This window comes from Prionailurus viverrinus, chromosome D1, assembly GCF_022837055.1.
Source record: "Prionailurus viverrinus isolate Anna chromosome D1, UM_Priviv_1.0, whole genome shotgun sequence".
NCBI classification, from domain to species: Eukaryota; Metazoa; Chordata; class Mammalia; order Carnivora; family Felidae; genus Prionailurus; species Prionailurus viverrinus.
Window position 1 is genome coordinate 112938835 of NC_062570.1, and position 19908 is coordinate 112958742.

A 19908-nucleotide genomic window follows, 5' to 3' on the forward strand; every position below is an offset into this window, starting at 1 on the left:
CCCTGCCCTGGCAGAGCGGGCAGTCCGCCTGGGGACAGACAATTCGCAGACAGACAGACACTAGGTGGGGGTGATAGGAGCTCCCAGGGGTGAGTAGGGCAGAGTGGTGGGGGGTAGGGCAGTACGGTCAGGGAAGGCCCCGTACCAAAGAAAGTTTCAGCACAGACTTGAGCGCCGTGAGGAAGCCAGTCGGCAAGCAGCTGTCTGGGGCCCCCGTGTCCTGGGCAGCAGGACTGGCATGTGCAAAGGCCCTGGGTTGGGAGTGAGTCAGAGCAGCGTGCAGAGCAGGGGAGTGAGGGGCACAGTGCAGGGAGCATGACATCACAGAGGCGGCAGCCGGCAGGTCACATAGGCAAAGACCCAGTTGAGACTGTATGTCTCCTTCTGGGATGAGGGGCCACGGGGGGGACTGTTTTGTTTATTGTGATAAAATATACACGGCACGGATTTTACCGTCTTAACCGTGTCTAAGTGCCCGGCTCACCTGCATGAGGTGTGTTCCTGTTATTTCGCAACCGTCACCAACATCTGTCTCTAGAGCTGCCCATCGTCCCCGACTGAACTTCTGTTCCCACGACACACGGACCCCCCTGCCCCTCCCCCGCCCCAGCGCCCATCCAGTCTCTGTCTCTACAGGTCTGACGACTCCACGGACCTCATAGGAGTGGGATCTCGCAGCATCTGCGCCCTTGTGACTGGCCCGGTTCCCTCAGCGTCATGTCCCCAGGGCTGTAAGCAGGTGCCAGAATCTCCTCCCTGGGGCTCACTACTATTGCCTTGTGTGGATGGACCCCATCAGCAGGCGATGGACACGGGCGGTGTGGAGGCCGTGTGCACATGTTTCCCTGCTTGTGGTGCCTCCGGGCGAGCACCAGAGGCAGGACAGCTGCTCGCGTGGTGATTCTGTGCACGAAGCGTCCGACTTGCCCACGCTGTCGCCAACGCTTGTTTCCTGGGGTTTTTGTTTTCTAATAACCATCTTGGTGGCTGGGAGGTGTGTCGGTGAGGCTGCAGTGAGTGTCTCCTAAGCCATGAGTGCCATGATGGCACCTGTGTCCCAAAGACCGCGCGGGCCGCTGGGTGGGAGGGGGCAGCTTGTCGCCAAGCCCAGAGGAGGCGGTGGAGGCATGGCCTCTGGGAGAACAGTGGCATGGACTCTGGATGTTGTTAGCGGGTAGAATCGACAGAATTTGCCAATCTTTTATGTGGGCCGTGGACGTGAAGCATCAACAATGACTTCAGGGGTGCAGGGGGTGCCCGGGGGACTCAGTCGGTGGCGTGTCCGACTCTTGGTCTTGGCTCAGGTCATGATCTCATGGTTCATGAGTCCGAGCCCCGCGTGGGGTGCCGCACTGAGAGTTCGGAGCCTGCTTGGAATCCTCTGTCTCCCTCACTCTCTGCCCCTCCCCCACTCGCGCTCTCTGTCTCTCTCTTTCCAAATAAATAAGTAAACTAAAAAAATAAAATAAAATAAAGAATTACTGTAGAGGTTCTGGCTGAGCAGCTGGGAGAATGGCATGGTCACTCACGGGGACACAAATGAACGCTGCGATCAGGGGTGTGTTAATCCCGAATGGGAGATGTTCTTGGCGTTTTCTAGATCGAGAAGCTCTTGGCGTATTCTAGATCGAGATGTTCTTGGCGTATTCTAGATCAAGAAGCTCTTGGCGTTTTCTAGATCGAGAAGCTCTTGGCGTATTCTAGATCGAGAAGCTCTTGGCGTATTCTAGATCGAGATGTCCTTGGCGTATTCTAGATCGAGAAGCCCTTGGCGTATTCTAGATCGAGAAGCCCTTGGCGTATTCTAGATCGAGAAGCTCTTGGCATATTCTAGATCGAGAAGCTCTTGGCGTATTCTAGATTGAGAAGCCCTTGGCGTATTCTAGATCGAGAAGCTCTTGGCATATTCTAGATTGAGATGTTCTTGGCGTATTCTAGATCGAGAAGCTCTTGGCGTTTTCTAGATCGAGACACTCTTGACGTATTCTAGATCGAGATGTCCTCAGGGTATTCTAGATCCCATCCCCTTCACTTGCTGAGCCTTGAAGCTACATGCACCGAAAGAGGTAAAAAGATTTACATCTCAAATACGGCTGCTCCTCACCCTTCGTAAGTGAAATATGTGATTCTTGTAATGATTTTGCTTGGGTTTTATTTGACATCGGCTTATTTTGTCCCCATGCCCTGGTGTGTCCCTTTCCAGCTTTCCTTTGTAAACTCATGCCACAAATGTGCTGTTCATTGTTATCTCCCATTGGTTGCCCCCAAGTTAAAGTGATTTTTTTTTAGTTTTTTAACTTTTATTTATATTTGAGAGACAGAGAGAGAGACACAGCATGAGTGGGGGAGGGGCAGAGAGAGAGGGAGACACAGAATCCGAAGCGGGCTCCAGGCTCCGAGCCATCAGCACAGAGCCCGACGCAGGGCTCGAACCCACGGACCGCGAGATTGTGACCTGGGCCGAAGTCAGACCCTTAACCCATGAGCCCCCCCCCGCAGGGCGCCCCCTCAAGTGACGTTTTAAAGTTTGATGCATATGGTACACAAGTCAGAATATGAAAAAGGGCAGCGGCCCGTCTGCCTCGCACTGCTTTAGATTCAGTCGTCCGCTCACAAGTAAGAAAAGTGTTCCGTAAGGGCTTACTACCTGACAAGTACCCTGATTTATACCTTCAAGCACCACTGCCCGGAGCGGGGAGGAGGTCCTGCGTGGCTGTGCGCGTCTGCGGAGGGGGGTAGCAAATTTTCTGGGTCTTTGCCGCCAGAGTATCTCCTTCCAACATCTCAAGCCCGGTTGGACGAGGTGGGAAATGTCCTTCAGCTTTTTCTCTTCCGGCACCTGCTTTGCAGGTAGGAGTGTGGATGCACTCGGACCTCTTCCTTTCCCAGTACACGTGCCAGATTTAGCAAATAAAACCACGTGCAATGTTTGGGACGTGCTTCTTCTAGATGCTGGTGGTTGTACTTCTGAAAGTCATACGTAGCCTGGCATCCTGGACTTTTCCTGGTAGCCGTACTTTAGAGTTTACCTGCTTGCTTTTTCCCCCCATTTTTTAAAATTTAATGGGGCGCCTGGGTGGCACAGTCGGTTAAGCGTCCGACTTCAGCCAGGTCACAATCTCGCGGTCTGTGAGTTCGAGCCCCACGTCAGGCTCTGGGCTGATGGCTCAGAGCCTGGAGCCTGTTTCCGATCCTGTGTCTCCCTCTCTCTCTGCCCCTCCCCCATTCATGCTCTGTGTCTCTCTGTCCCAAAAATAAATTAACGTTGAAAAAAAAAATTTTTAATTTAAATCCAAGTTAGTTACCATATCGTGTAATAGTGGTTTCAGGAATAGAATTTAGTGGTTCATCACTTACGTGATGACACCCAGTGCTCATCCCAAGTGCCTTCCTCAGTGCCCGTCACTCACTTAGCCCATCCCCCCACCCAAAGCCCCACCAGCATCCCTCAGTGTGTTCTCTGTATTTAAGAGTCTCTTATTGGGGCGCCTGGGTGGCACAGTCGGTTAAGCGTCTGACTTCAGCCAGGTCACGATCTCGCGGTCCGTGAGTTCGAGCCCCGCGTCAGGCTCTGGGCTGATGGCTCGGAGCCTGGAGCCTGTTTCCGATTCTGTGTCTCCCTCTCTCTCTGCCCCTCCCCCGTTCATGCTCTGTCTCTCTCTGTCCCAAAAATAAATTAAAAAACGTTGAAAAAAAAAAAAAGAAAAAAGAGTCTCTCATGGTTTGCCTCCCTCTCTGCCTTTGTCTTATTTTTGCTTCCCTTCCCTTATGTTCGACTGTTTTGTTTCTCAAATTCCACATGAGTGAAATCATAAGAGATCTGTCTTCCTCTGACTAATTTCACTTAGCATCATACCCCCTAGTTCCATCCATGTTGTCACAAATGGCAAGATTTCATTCTTTTTCATCACTGAGTAGTATTCCTGTGTGTGTGTGTGTGTGTGTGTGTGTGTACACAACATCTTCTTTATCCATTCATCCTTCGATGGACATTTGGGCTCTTTCTGTACTTTGGCTATTGTCGATAGTGCTGCTATAAACATTGGGGTGCATGTGTCCCTTCGAAACAGCACACCTGTAACTCTTGGGTAAGTACCTAGTAGTGCAATTGCCAGGTCAGAGGGTAGTTCTATTTTTAGTTTTTTGAGGAACCTCCATACTGTTTTCCAGCGTGGCTGCAACAGTTTGCATTCCCACCAAGAATGCAAAAGATATCCTCTCTCTCCGCATCCTCGCCAACATCTGTTGTTGCCTGAAGTATTAATGTGAGCCATTCTGACAGGTGTCAGGTGGCATCTCAGTGTGGTTTTGATTTGTATTTCCCTGATGATGAGTGATGTGGAGCATCTTTTCATGTGTCTGCTGGGCATCTGGTTGTCTTCTTTGGAAAAGTGTCTGTTCATGTCTTTTGCCCATTTCTTCACCGGATTCTTTGTTTGCTGCTGTTTTCTCTCACTGCCTCTAGAATTTATTCATCGCCTTCCATGCTCGGAAGTGTCATCAGACAGCATCTGTGTGTGGGACTCTCCCAGGGCTCTGTCCACATGGAAAACGTGTCTTCAGTGGGGGAAATGCTTCTGCACTGTCTGTGGTTCCTTCTCCCCTGCAATGCTCACCCTCTGCACCCCTACAAGGTTTATCCACAGATTTGAACTCCTAGTCATTGTGTAATGACCTTCACCAAGTTAATTAGCCTCTGTTAGCTTCAGTTCCTGAATCATGAAATCAGCCTTAATAAACCAATCTCACAGCCGGGCATGAGGATTAAAGCCACCAGAAGGACACCAGGTCCCTTGCCACCCCAACGGTGCCCTCCTGAACCAGAGCACGTGCTTCATCCTTCCCATTTGGGGTGTCATGTCTGCAGAAGGATGGCACTTCCCGGCCCCTGTGGTGCTTGGGGGCCGTGTGACTTGTTCCGGATAATTAACTGTGGGCAGATGTGCCCTGTGTCCCTGTCCGGCTGGAGTGTTTCATTGTCAGTGAAAGGCCCACCGGGCACTCTTGTCCTCACCCCCAGTAAATGACAACGTTCCAGACAGGGTCTGCTCTGTGGGTCAGATTCTGCCGTGGGGACAATCTAGGAAAGAGCCCCGCTGGCCTTCAACGGACATGCAGCGTGAGTGGGAGACAGACTTTTGTTTATGGCACTGAGCCGGGGGGATGTCCCTTGCTGCCACACATTCAGCCATGCTGACCAATCCACGGGGGTCGGCAGAAATCCCCTCCCCTTTGTCACCTTGCATCAACAAAGCGACTGCCCGTGAGCGTTTCCCAAGATGTTGCCAGTCTTGCCCAGACTGTCTGTCCTTTATTGAGCAGGTTGATGGAAGTCCGGGAGGACTGGCCACCCTCACGTTCGAGCTGGTTCTCAGCACTGATCAGCCCGGCCAAGGTGGAGTTGGCATCGGTGGGCCAGAAGATGGCATCCACAAAGCCACAAATCAGAAGCTTCTCCTGCTGATGACAGAGGAACCGATGTCCTTATACTCCTGGCTGGTGACCCACATGTCCTTGAAGGTGGAAAGCGAGCACAGGATGGAACCCCCCACCCAGGCGCCGTACGTGGAGTTGGGGCAGGTGGATACCTGGATAGGGTGGAGGAGGCAGAGAGAGGGGAGAGCAGGAGAGGGAGGGGAAGGGGGCGAGGCAGGGGCGGAGGGGTCAGAGGAGGGAGAGAAAGAAACCAGAATCAAAACACTACTCCAAATTTGAGACATAAACCCCCTGAACACACCTCACGGATGGTCATTTCTTCCCTCCGTGCAAATGCAATGCATTCCAACCTTTACAGGTGCTTGTCGGTGCACGTGCCGACTGCCCGTAGCTTCAAACCACGGGACAAAAGGAGCAAGAGCGGGAAGGAGTCACCCTTGGCTCTGAGACTCACTCGGAGATCTACGGCACATCTCCGAGTTGGTTAAAGTCCATGTGGGAGGCATGGGTGTTTTGCAGAAAAATTAGAAAATACGGAGAAGCAAACAAGAGTCACAAACAACCTCGAGAAACCCCTTGAACGTTGGGGTGCACAGCCCTGGAGACTTGCACCGTGCCTCGCTCTGACTCCCGCATCGACACCTGCCCCCGCGTGCGTCCCCCGCACCTTGGATTTGGAGAGGGGGCAGCCTCCGAGCCAGGTCAGGGCACTTCTGGGCCGGGAGGAGCCAGACATCCGTGCTCCCATCGCCAGGGGGGGACCACTGCTCTGCAAGGTTCGAGTCACCTGCGCAAGGTCAGACGGTTGTCATCCTGACGCGTTCACTGCCTTTCCTTGACGCCCATGGACCCATCAGGAGAGGACAGCCTTGTTTTTGTAAAATGGAAAGGCAAATGCACTGCTACAGGGATCCGCGGGGAAAGGGGATCTGGGGCGAGGACTTGGAAAGTCCGGGTGGCAGTGGGGTTACCGTCCCTCACCGGCTCTGTCACACCACAGAACCCTGCCTGGGGCGAAAACATCGGCTGCTGTTGGTTAAGAGAAAAAACACTGCCGAAATGGTGAGTCAAGAGCGGGGAACAGAGCACCTTCAGGGCCAGGCATCAGGCAGAGAGGAGACAGTCAGTCCCAGGCACCCACATCCTCCGCCCGTCTTTGCTGCCACCCGCAGGCTGTCACTGGGAAGAGTCACCTGTGACCTCTGCGTCTTCTCTGAACACACACGCAAAAGCAAACAAAAGCGTGCCCAAAACTGGGACGGTTCACGCATTCAGAAGAACGCAAAACGGCCAAAAGGTTGACACAAGCAAAAGGTTTAAGAAAGTTTAGAAAAGAAAAAAAAGAGGGGGCGCCTGGGCGGCTCAGTCGGCTAAGCATCCGACGTCGGCTCAGGTCGTGATCTCACAGTCCGTGAGTTCGAGCCCCGCGTCGGTCTCTGAGCTAACGGCTCGGAGCCCGGAGCCTGCTTCGGATTCTGTGTCTCCCTCTCTCTCTGCCCCTCCCCTGCTCACTCCCTGTCTCTGTCTCAAAAAGAAAATGAAACATTTTTTAAAAAATGATATAAAAAAGAAAATTAAGAGGAATAACTCCCGACAGCAGGGAGACCCGCAGAAGTACTCACCTTCAGCAGGAATTAAAGAAACGCGAATTAGAGCCACCGTGTGCTTTCCATCCGGCCAGTTGGAAGAGCTTTAAAACCAGGGCCTCGTGCAGAAGGGGTGAAGGGGGGTGGGAGGCGTGGGCTTCCGGTGGGGGAAGGCACAGGTGAACTCGGCCACCGTGGCACTGTCATCGGGCTGCCTGGTGGCGGGTGCCCCCCACACCCGCAGTGAGCACAACGTACCCGCTGGGTCTCACCCCTGAAGCTAATGTGACATCGTGTGTCAGCCACCCTTCGGTTCCCAAAAAGGCAAAAGCAAAGAAAAGCATAGAAAAGCAACTGACGTCCCCGTGCCCGAACGAGCGGACGGGCGCGAGCCGCTGTCCCCCTGTGCCAACCGGCCTGGAGGCCGGCAGCTCCCGGGCACAATCTGGCCATCTGTTCAAGTAGCCTGACGCCGAGCACACGTTTCTGGCTCAGGAAATCCACGTGTAGACGTGGATTCTAAGGCAGAAAAAAAAAATTGTAAACAAATAAGGGTAAATGGTGACCAGAGCTTTATCCCAAGAATCTCGTTAGGGCAGGATTTGGGTTGTCGGGAGGAAGGATCGTTTTGAAGGTTGGCCCATGGGAACCAGCGGCTCTCGGAAGCGGTTGTCCCTCCTTCAGAGGAAGGACCGGGGGGGGGGGGGGGGCGCCGTGGAGGTTAAGTGCGCTGCACCCCATCCCTTCCAGGGAGAGTCCAGACGGGAGGGCATCAGGCGGCGGCAGTGAAGGGAGACAGGTGCACCTTCGAGTTTCATATGGAGGAGTTTTGGGGGGCTGGAGGGCTTCCCTGGGGACTCAGAAGAGGGGTGGGCGGAAAAGCTTGGTCCACACGTCAGCTCGGCCGCCAGCAGGGCGGGACAAAGCCGACGGCCAGACAGATTCCCGCTGCGGGATTGGTTGGGACACAGTGCACGGAGACAGGAGGTCCCACGCCCCTGACTTCCATTCGGGACTAAGCTGTGCCTTCCCTTCTGATTCAGTGACCTCACTGCAGGCCACGGCGCTGACGCTGAGTGGCCCCGAGAGCCGGCGCGTGAAGGGCGCGGGGCCTCACACGAGGGCCCGAGGGGCCAAGGTCTGGGACGGCGGGTAAGATGAAATAATGGGGCCGCAGGCATCCGCAGGGAGGAGGCAGGCCCGTGCCAACTCCTCGAGGCCACAGACGGCACTGAGCACGCGATCATAGAGGCCGCCTGCAGACTCAGGAACCCTGTGTGGGCGTGCCTCTCAGGCACAGAAGCCGGCTACAGCTACTATTTCATGGTGAGGAAGCAATGGAAGGGATGGGCAGGTCACAGCGTCCCGCCCTCCTGCGCATTCTATGACATGCATACAAATAGGGCTCCGACATGGGAGACCTTGTGCTTCTCCGGGTTTGCCTTTCCTGGGAATTCGCGAATCTTCTCTGTTGTCCCAGTGACTGCCGGCCGGTGGCAGGGGCAGGGAGGGAGGATGGACCCATGCTGCCCAAAGCATGGATGGCCGCCCTGCGCTCACTCTCAATGTCACCGTGGCCCACCAAAGTCTGGCCACCAAGTCCGGCCACCATAGTCCAGCCACCAAAGTCCGGCCACCAAGTCCGGCCACCATAGTCTGGCCACCAAGTCCGGCCACCATAGTCCAGCCACCAAAGTCTGGCCACCAAGTCCAGCCACCATAGTCCAGCCACCAAAGTCTGGCCACCAAGTCTGGCCACCATAGTCCAGCCACCAAAGTCTGGCCACCAAGTCCGGCCACCATAGTCCGGCCACCAAAGTCTGGCCACCAAGTCCGGCCACCATAGTCCGGCCACCAAAGTCTGGCCACCAAGTCCGGCCACCAAGTCAGGCCACCATGTCTGGCCACCATAGTACGGCCACCAAAGTCTGGCCACCATAGTCCGGCCACCAAAGTCTGGCCACCAAGTCCGGCCACCAAGTCCAGCCACCAAAGTCTGGCCACCAAGTCCAGCCACCAAAGTCTGGCCACCAAGTCCGGCCACCAAGTCAGGCCACCAAGTCTGGCCACCATAGTACGGCCACCATAGTCCGGGCACCAAAGTCTCGCCACCAAGTCCGGCCACCAAAGTCTGGCCACCACGTCCGGCCACCAAAGTCTGGCCACCAAGTCCGGCCACCATAGTCCGGGCACCAAAGTCTGGCCACTAAGTCCGGCCACCAAGTCCAGCCACCAAGTCCAGCCACCAAAGTCTGGCCACCAAGTCCAGCCACCAAAGTCTGGCCACCAAGTCCGGCCACCAAGTCAGGCCACCAAGTCTGGCCACCATAGTACGGCCACCATAGTCCGGGCACCAAAGTCTGGCCACCAAGTCCGGCCACCAAAGTCTGGCCACCACGTCTGGCCACCAAAGTCTGGCCACCAAGTCCGGCCACCATAGTCCGGGCACCAAAGTCTGGCCACCAAGTCCGGCCACCAAAGTCTGGCCACCAAGTCCGGCCACCATAGTCCGGCCACCAAAGTCTGGCCACCAAACTCTGGCCACCAAAGTCTGGCCACCAAGTCCGGTCACCATAGTCCGGGCACCAAAGTCTGACCACCAAGTCTGGCCACCACCAAGTCCAGCCACCAAAGTCCGGCCACCATAGTCCGGCCACCAAAGTCTGGCCACCAAGTCCGGCCACCATAGTCCTGCCACCACCAAGTCCGGCTGGGGAAGGAGGGAGGGAAGGAAGCAGGTAGGCCAGGGGGCAGGTGGGGCTCTGGGCAGGTAGCAGAAGACACTGAGAACTGAGCCAGAAAGTTCTCTCAGAGCCCCCCACCTGCCAGCAGGCCTGAAAAGCCGGGCTGAGGCGTGAGGTGGCTGCTGGGGAGCTCAGGGACAGAGGGACTCAGTCTGTCCACACTTCCTGCCTCTGGACCTTGGCACACGGTGTGCCGAGTGCCCGTACCTTGACTTGGTGGGGGATGCAAAGGGTAGCAGTGAGCGGGGGCCTCGGGACACGAGGGGGCTGGCGTCTCCGGCAGGGGCTCCCGAGAGCTGCAACGTGGGAGCCCGTTGTGGGGGCCCCCGCGCGGCAGGTCGGGGGGCCCGCGGCCTGCCTGAGGCCCAGCTGACATGGGACACCGTGTAGAAGCAGAGGCCGCGAGGCCAGAAGCAAGCAAAGAGCAGGCTGCACGAGGACAGCTCAGTGGAGGCGGCCCAGGGTGGCCGAGGGGGAAGGAGGCCTTTATTTAACCCACATGGCGTGGGTGGGTCTGTCCCTCCAGCCTCGGCCAGCCAGGCTGGGCTTGTGCCCGAGCTGGCTCGGTCGAGTTAGAGACACAGTCAGCAAGGTACACTCTGCACTGTGCTAAGGGGGCCAGAAGTTCCCAACCCCTTACCTGGACCTTACTTGTAGGCTTTCTGCCATGACCGCGAGCCACTTCCACAGGGAGAAAAACAGAAAAGCAGTTGTGAAAACCGGGGCCAAAGAGAAGTCAGTCTGACCAGGACATTCTGGGGAAGGGACAACCTGGGGACTGACCGGGAAAGGGCCGGTGGCCGCCGGGGGCAGGGGCGGGGTGACCAGGCGGGCACGGGAGCCCCAGGGCAGGGAGCGACTGCGTCAGACCGTCGGGGTGGACACCCGCCACCACACGTCCCCCCAAACCGGCAGAGCGTGGGAGCCCGGGAGGAGCCTTCCGTGAGCCGGGGACTCGGGTCGGTAGTGAGGCACCGATGCCGGCTCTTTTGGGCGACAGACGCATCACGCTCGAGCTAGATGTGTGTGCAACGGGCCGAGGCGGGGAGTGCGTAGAACTGTCCCCTTTCTGCTCCGTTCTCCGTAAAGCTAACACTCCTCTAAAAGGCAGAGGCCATTAACTTAAAGCTGAATATATACGTCGCGCTTTTACAGGGTGCCAAGACGACGGGGGAAGCCGGCGCAAGGCCGGGGCCGGGCGGGGTGACGGGCTTCCTCGAGCAGGGGACGGGCTTCGGGCCTGCCTCTCCCCCGGCCGCCTGAGCCCGTTCTCCTCCCGTCTACACCCCTCCCTGGGCTCGTGGAGCCCGCCAGAGCCCCCGTCCCAGCTCCAAACTCTGTAACATCCTTGGTCTGCTCTCCGACTGGCACCAGAGCGCCACTTACCTCCCCGAGCCACGCACCCCACCGCAGGGATGGCCGTTCAGGCTGCCTCCTCCCTGGCGACCCTCGCCCCTCACCCCTACATCCCCGGCCCACCTGACACCTGCACCTGACAGTCTGCGCCCCGCCCCCAAAGTCCGCCGTCCAGCCTGGCTCTGCTCAAACCTCCCCGTCCTCTGGGTACAAGCCTCACACAGCCCTTCTCCTGTCTCAGCCCCGGCCAGCCCCTCCCAGCCCTTCCTTCTGGAAGCACGCCTCTGGGCCACCCCAGGGGCTGTTCCCTCTGCGCTTCCTCAGATATCCCCGTGGCTCCCCTGCTCCTTCCAGAGGAGACCCACCCTGACTACTCACCCCTGCTTCCTCCGTGGCTTCCCCTGTGACTTATAGCCCCTCCTAACACATTTATTCCCTACTGTGTGGACTCGTGTTGTTTATGGCTCCCCCCACGCCCCTGGAACGTAAGCGCCGAGGATCTTCCACGCTTCTGTTTACTGATGCTTCCCCGAGCACCTGACAACGTGCCTGGCACACCAGAAACCCTGTTATTCCAGAAATATCCGCGGGATGAACGCAGGAAGCCCCCAAAGGGTGCATCAGGGGGACCGTACCTTCACGTTAATTGTAGGGGAGACCAGGGTGGATATTTCTCTCTGCATCCGGAACCGCAGGCCGGAACAGGAGCCGGTACCTCCAGACAAGACAATGTGGCCGAAGAGAATCTTCCAGAGGGTGGGGCTGCAGGAGCTGATGCTCTGGAAGGCCTTCATATGGATGCCCAGGTCGTTTCTCCCTGTCGGGACGGGCGGAAAGAGACAGAAGTTTGGGGGCCAGAGACTTGGCCGGCTGCACCCTTGGGATCTCTCCTCCCAGCTGCAAGCACGGGGGGGGCGGGGCGGGGGGCACAGGCTCCCCCCGGATCTCAGCTCCGAGGGCAGTGGGCAAACATCAGCACCACCGACCACAGGGCCCTTATGTGTGGGGCTCAACGGCTGACGGCTGAATACACAAATATTACTTCTCCTCTCTCGTCTGAGATGATTTATATTCAGATGTTACTGACAATTATTAACCTTTAATGCCACAGGCCTATCACTTTCTGAACAGATTTCTGCAGAGGCCACGTCCTTGCTCGGGTGGCCTTTGAAAAATTATACTGATGATTCCTTTTTTAAAAAAAGAAATTATGTTTTATTGAGGCGTAACTGGCATACATTATATTCGTTTCAGGCGTACGACTTAATGATTCATTATTTGTACATATTGCACAACGATCGCCACAATACGTCCAGCTGACATCTTCTTGACTCATCATTAGTCCATAGACATAAACACAAGTACGCAGAGAAGAGCCCTCAAGGACAAGGGCGCGTATTCCGGTGTGTTCAGCACTGAGAGCTTCTGGGAGGGGTGGCCGGGGGTGCCTGACGGTTACTCCCTCTCCTCACCTGGGATAGGACCTACCGCACAGCCTTGGGATGAAGAATGAAAAGGCTGATTCGCCAGAATCATCGAGAACGTGCCTGGCCCGATGAACGTGAACGCGGGCCGCCGATGCTCGGCTTTCATCACGGGGTTGGCCGCGTTCACGCTCACTGAGGTCCCCCCAGATGCGGAGGAGAAGGGTCACGTTGTGGGCGAGAAAATTCATCCGACGATGGTTTCCTTTATCCAACTTAATATTTCGGGGGGCATGGGCCATGTTTGAAGCCTTTATCCCCCGCAAACTCCAATGAGGAGAGCAGAGGTAAACGCAGCTCGCCCGCGCCACCTGTAAAAGCCACATCCTGACGAGGTACTAATCCTAGCTACTAATCCTGGGGAAGTGGTTTTGTCGCTCTTGTTCCCCTCTGTCCCTCATAAATGCAAACAATTATTTTCGCCAATGGATTCCAGGAGACGGCTGGTTTTCCGTGACGACCTGGAAACCTTCCCCATCAAGGAATTTTACGGTCCATCCCATCGTTCCTGTTCTGCCATGCCTGCCAGGGAGCTTAGCCGACTCAGTACTCCTCTAGGACCGCGAGGTCACTGGGGCTGCTCCCATAGTCTGGCTGTTGTCCACAGTCCCGCAAAGGACAGGCGGTATACACGCATGGCAATATTCCTCACCCACAAAGAAGTATGAGATCTTGCCATCGCAGCAACGTGGGTGGAGCTGGGGGGTTGTAACACGAAGCACAAACGATCGCTCACTAACTCGTGCACCTGGAACTAATACCACACTGTGTTACCTGTACTAGAACTTTAAAAAAAAAAAATCTCTACATCAGCCAAAACGTTTCCGGTTCCCTCAGAATCTGTGGTTTTCGCCCTTCTGTTTTGTCTCCACTTGCATTTTTCAAATTATTGTGTAGGCAGGCGGAGTAGGAGTCACACAGCGGAAGGGCAGAGCGGGGTCCAGCCGGGGACTCGGGCACACCTGACAAGTGTTTAGTGCCCTGCACTGGGTTTCCTCACCTGTAACGTGAGCCACGGCACATGGGGCAGGATTGAAGGCTGCAGGCCCGTGTACAAAGGTCGGCAGAGTCACGGGCATACAGTAGGTGCTCAATAAGTGATAGTTGCTCCCACAGGAATTAGAAATGGGCACCTACTCACTACTGAAGACAGCGCCCCCGTTGTGACTGCCGGGCTCCATCCCCCGTACAGCAGCCCTACTGTGTGCATCTGGGCTCACCCCTGGCCCCTTCCCACCACTCACCCATGAGGTCCGCCTGGAAAAGCACTTCGGGGCAGAAGAACTTCTCCTGCCCGAGGGTGACCTCCTGGCCATCGGGCAGCTGAACTTTCTGGGCGTAGGAAGGTGAGTCCGTTTTTACTTTTTCCTTGTCAAAGTCCAAAGCCACGTAGCAGTATTGTTCTTTTATGCTCCGGACGTGCTCCCGGTCGCCTATGGGAGGAAAGGCCAAGGGCCAGACAGAGAAGGGCGTGGCCTGAGATGGTTCACAGAGGCAGCCCGTCCCCAGGGAGCACCTTCCTGAAGCTTCAGCTCCTCGCGGTGGGGACGACGCAGCACAATCATAGCACCTGTTCCCGTTTTCATCTCAGATCCCAGCGCTTCGTGATGTATAACGTATGCCAGGGGCCTGGGCTTGTGGGAGAGAACGTCAGAGCAGGGGTGTCCCGAACCGAGGTGCAAACATTTGGAAACCGCCTGCGTGTTACGTGTTGATATCCTGCTATGGATGGCGTGTGTTTCTAGGGGCTGGAAGATCAAACCCGATCTCATCACCTGTTAAAGCAGGGGCTGCTGTTGGTGCCCCGATCCCCACCTGCTGTGAATGTTGGTCGCGAACAGCTCAGGGCTGCCCCCTCCTGCTGACAGCTGCCCCAGCCAGCCAGGCCCCCTCACCCGGAAACATCTGGAAGGTCGCACCCCTCCCACCTTCTGGGTGGCTGACACAGAGTAACTATTCCGTAAAGCTTAGCCCATCGTCGTCATCATGTCACCATGACCATCACCATCATCACCATCCTCATCATCATCCTCATCACCATCATCCCCATTGTCATTATGAGTCACTAGGTGTCCCTAAACATAGGTAAAGCTATTTGTAAGACTTGAATCACGGTCAAGTAGCCTTAGCTTTATAAACTGAGGGCTGAAGGTTGAACAGCCAAGAAGGATATTACACCCCAGGGATTGGCTCACCTGGACAAGAATGGCAATTTCCTACCTGTGCTCACCAACGAGTGCCCACCGTCTGTCAATAGTTGCAGGAGATACGAGGTTAGGTCTTGGCCTGCCATGTCCATCTGGATGGTTGACTGATGCAAAGGACAGCCATCGGCGATGGGCACAAAGTACGTCATTCCTTCTCCAGACTCAATGGCTGTTCCTAGACAAGAGAACATGTTGGCGTCATAACACAGGGTGCGTGATATCCCTTACCAATGTCAAGTCTCCAGGAAGAGATAAGAAGATAATAAGAAGATAAGGCAAAGGGTCTGAGGAATAAACTTCTTTCTGTGGGGGGATGTGCTAGGATAAAGCCTATCTGGATCAGACCAAGGGCCAAGGTTTTGGACAGAACACCTGCAAATTTTCTTACTCAACCAGACACACAGATGTTAGCAACAGTTGTCAAAGGGTAAGAGGGGGAGAATATTCTGCCCTTAATAGCTCTCTCCCTAAAAAACTCGGGGCACAACTCGATTGTCAGACGAGGCTGGGTGTGGTGAAGGAGGTTTACTTTTTAGTTAGCAAGGCAAAGTACAGGTCTCTGTGCTAGTCCAAAAGATGTGATGTGGTCACAGGGACACAGGTTTCACTTTGTGTGAAAGCACGACATGGGGCCATTAAGAGCGGACCAGGGGTCTGGGCGGTGGGCTCTTTTCACCTGTTGGATCTGGTAACCAAGGTCTTCACATTTATTTTTTTTATGTTTATTTATTTTTGAGGGAGAGAGAGAAAGAGAGAGAGAATGTGAGCAGGGGAGCGGCAGAGAGAGAGAGGGAGACACAGCATCCGAAGCAGGCTCCAGGCTCCAGGCTCCCAGCTGTCAGCACAGAGCCCAACGTGGGGCTCAAACCCATGAACGTGAGATCATGACCTGAGCTGAAGTCAGAGGCTTAACCACCTGAGCCGCCCAGGCGTCCTGAGGTCCTCACATTGGAAATGAAGCCAAAATGGGTCAAGAAGACCTCCGTGTCCAGGTAAGCTATGGAACAAGGAGGGGGTCCCCCAACACACCCTTGAAACACCTAAAACAGAGAATAAAATACAGGAAACAACAGTTCTCAATATATCGGACATCAAGCAACAAAGGACAGTCTCAGTGGTCCCTGAGAGACAGGACGTCACAAGAAAAGAACACAGCAGACCATGATCCCTCATGAACACAGACCCAAAACTCCTAAACAAAGTTTTAGCAAATATAGACAAAGGCTAATTCATCATGACCAAATTGGTTTTATCTCAGGAATGCAAGGCTGTTTTAACATTCAGAAATCAATTAGTGCAATTCACCATGTTAAAGAACTAAGAGAGAAAAATCCACATGACCATATCAGTAGGGGCAGAAAAATGCATTTGGCAAAATCCACTATCCATTCGTGATTTAAAAAGAAAAAAACTCTCGTCAAACTAGGAATACACGATAACTTCCTCGAAAGGATGTCTATGAAAAAGCTACAGCTAACAACACACTTAGTAATGTAATACTGAATGATTTCCCTCTGGGGTCAGGAACAAGCCACGGATGTCTGCTCCCACCATTTCCATTTCTACTCAGTATTGTACCAGAGGTTCTAGCCAGAGCAATGAGGCAAGGGGAAAAAAAAAACAACAACAACAAAATAATAAAAAGCACCCAGTTTGGAAATAAAGGAGTTAAACCATAGACAACAGGGTTGCCTAAGTAGAAAATCCTACCAGCACTGATAAAAGAGTTTAATGAAGTTGCCGAGATAGAAATCATTATACAAAAGACACTTGTTTTTTGTATACTTGCATTGAACAATCAGAAAGTTAAATAAAGATACCATTTATGATACAATCAAAGCATATAAAATACTTGGGAATGAATTGGATGAAAGATTTGCCTGATGTTTACACCGTGAACCACAAATCGCTGCCCAGAGAAATTAGAGAACCCTTAGGAGATACTCTATGTTTATTAGAAGACATCGTTGTCAACATATCAGTTGTCCCCAGAGAGACCTATAAATCCAATGCAGTTCTAAAAAAAAGCGTCTTTGGGTTTTGATCAATGTCTATTTATTTTTGAGAGAGAGAGTGAGAGAGAGCAGGAGAGGGGCAGAGAGAGGGGGGGGACAGAGGATCCCAAGCAGGCTCCGCGCTGACAGCAGAGAACCCGATGCGGGGCTCCAGCTCACGAACCATGAGACCATGACCTGAGCTGGGGATGGATGTGTCACCACCTAAGCCACTCAGGTGCCCCAAGATGCTGTTCTGACAGAAATTGACAAACGGACCCTGAAATGCATATGGAAATGCAAAGAACCTGGAATGTTCTCCGGAAAAAAAAAAATCATAAAACAAGAGACCAAAAGCTGCCACACTAACTTCTTATTCCAAGACTTAGACATCAACACAATGTGGCATCAGCCCACAGGTGGACGAGTAGATCGACGGGACAGAATACGGAGTATAGAAATAGACCCACACGTACACGGACAACTGGTTTGCCAGAAGAAATGCACAGACGCAATTCAATGAAGAACACAGGGTCTTTTCAACAAGTGGCGCGGGGCCGACTGGCCATCTATACGCACACCAAACGGTGCCGCGAGATACTACCGCACTCCTGCTTCAAGGGCCACGATGACAAAAACCGGCCACGCCAATCTGCGGGGGAACCGCATGCTCACGCGGCTGCTGAAATCCCAGTGGAGCACGCAACCACGCTGGCCGCTAGTTTGGCGGATTTTTTTTTTCAGCTAAAATACACTTACCATTTGACCCCACGTTTCACTTCTAGCTGTTTTTACCCAAGTGGAATGAAAGCGTGTGTCCACGCAAAGACTTGTAGGCAAATGTTCACGGCAGCTTTATTTATAATAGCTCCCAGCTGGAAACAACCCAAATGTCCATCCGGAGGTAAAGAGAGAAGCAAACTACAGGGAGTTCACACAACGGAATACTGCTTGATGAGAAAAAAAGAAATGAGGGGCGCCTGGGTGGCGCAGTCGGTTAAGCGTCCGACTTCAGCCAGGTCATGATCTTGCGGTCCGGGAGTTCGAGCCCCGCATCAGGCTCTGGGCTGATGGCTCAGAGCCTGGAGCCTGCTTCGGATTCTGTGTTTCCCTCTCTCTCTGCCCCTCCCCCGTTCATGCTCTGTCTCTCTCTGTCCCAAAAATAAATAAATGTTGAAAAAAAAAAGAAATGAAATACTCTCCAAATAGTTATGCTGCGTTAAAAAAAAAAAAAAAAAAAACCTTTGAAGAAAGGGTATATACCCAACAACATTTAAAAACAAATTTTTTAATGTTTATTTATTTTTGAGAGAGAGATACAGAGACAGAGCGTGAGCAGGGGAGGGGCAGAGAGAGGGAGACACAGAATCGGAAGCAGGCTCCAGGCTCCAAGCCATCAGCACAGAGCCCGACGCGGGGCTCGAACTCACGGACCGTGAGATCGTGGCCTGAGCTGAAGTCGGACGCTTAATCGACTGAGCCACCCAGGCGCCCCCTATACCCAACCATCTATACAAATTTCTAGAAAATGCAATCTCATCTGAGGACAGACTAGAGCAGGGCGTGGGCAGTGGAGGGGAAGGGTTTAGCAGCAACGAATACGTTCGTCATCTCGACCGCACGGATGGCCGCACGAGCGTATCCACGCGTCAGAACCTATGCCATTGCACAGCGTGGACACGCTGACTTTGCCGGGCACAAATCCCACCTCAGTAAAGCTGCAGAGGAAGGACATGCGCTGAGCGGAAGCAAACTGCTTGTCTGGAGGGACACAAGGGGAGTTAGGAGCAGGGCCACTCACCGGAGGTCTGGCCAGAGGCGTATAGAGAAAGGACTCCCAGGTTGGCTAAGTACAGGGCGGGCACGTTGAAGGTCTCAAACAGGATCTGCGGAGAACAAGAACACTACGGTGCTAATGGCCAGGCCAGAGGCTGGAGGAGCGGGTGGGTCTCCCCTTAGCTCCCGGGCTCACAAAGCCCACCGGTAGGAGGCACTTGGCTGCCCCAGAGATCCAGGCAACGGGGTCAGGGAGCGTGCCACTCTTGACCCCAGCTCTGCCCTGATGAGCCCTGTGACACCGTTTCCCAGCCTGTGATGTGGGCTCACGTCCTTCCCGGAGACCTTATGGCGGGGGGAGACCTTATAGACCGTCACAAGACTGATGTGAGGGCATCGCAACATCTTGCAGACCACCGTGTTATCCCCACGGGGATGGTGCTGACTTCCCAGCGCCACCATTGTTCTCTCCACGTCTTCGCCCTTTCTGCTCTTGGGGGGTAGGCAGACCTTACGCAAATCCCAACACTTTGACCTGGGATGGTCTGTTGTTTTGTAATAATGGCGACAGCAAAACTCACCGTTGCCTTGGTCAAGAACGCTGTCCTGGGTACTGCCTGCACATAGGCATGAACAGGGGAGACACAGTCCTGATCCTGCTGCCCGCGGCGTCCCCCCGGAGGTATGTGACACCGTCCTCCCCTGTCCACATGGGAGACCAGTGGACAAACACGTTAGGGAGCAGGTGTCAGGGGTGCGACATGAACCCGGGCTGCCAGACGCGACGAGGTACTGCCTCTGTGACGCTGGCTGAGTGAGCGAGTGATTTTCCTTCAAGACGGTGCCACAGGAATTTAAAGGTCCTTTTTTTAAGTTTATTTAGTCCGAGAGAGAGAGAGAAAGCATGAGTGGGGGAGGGGCAGAGAGCGAGGGAGAGAGAGAATCCCAAGCAGCCTCCGCACTGGCAGCTCGGAGCCCTCCTCGAGGCTCAGACTCACGAGCTGCGAGATGGTGACCCGACCTGAAGTCAGATGCGTCCCCGACTGAGCCCCCCCCAGGAGCCTCAATTTAAAGATTCTTTTGAGGGTGGGACCAACGCGGGGTCACTCGGACGGTTGAGAGGCAGACTTGGTTGCAGCTCCAAACCGGCCAGGCGGGGCCACGGGAGGGTGGCACCTGGGGGACAGGATGACAGCCAGCTGGAGCTGTCGGGGAGCACCTTGTGGGCGGCCGGCAGGGTGGTTAGCTGGCTTTGGAGGGAGCCCTGTGGGCTGGCTCCCTTGAATAATTTCACGGGCTCCTGGGCCTAGGGGCTGTCCCTAGCT

The 19908-nt window shown here is 54.5% G+C and overlaps 1 protein-coding gene across 4 annotated transcripts in view; it reads right to left on the reverse strand.

The window, feature by feature from the left end:
- Positions 1 to 5315: 5315 nt before the first annotated feature.
- LOC125146736 (actin) overlaps positions 5316 to 19908 on the reverse strand; it is a 32112-nt gene continuing 17519 nt past the window's right edge. For 3 of the 4 annotated variants that reach the window (XM_047823503.1, XM_047823501.1, XM_047823502.1), the window contains 5 exons: positions 18609 to 18693; positions 14827 to 14988; positions 13851 to 14039; positions 11758 to 11939; positions 5316 to 5588 (listed from right to left, as the gene is read on the reverse strand). In XM_047823503.1, coding sequence (XP_047679459.1) covers positions 5445 to 5588; positions 11758 to 11939; positions 13851 to 14039; positions 14827 to 14988; positions 18609 to 18693 — 762 coding nt within the window. In that variant the 3' untranslated portion in view covers positions 5316 to 5444. The remainder of the gene's footprint in view (positions 5589 to 11757; positions 11940 to 13850; positions 14040 to 14826; positions 14989 to 18608; positions 18694 to 19908) is intronic. The other variant, XM_047823504.1, reaches the window with a different exon arrangement.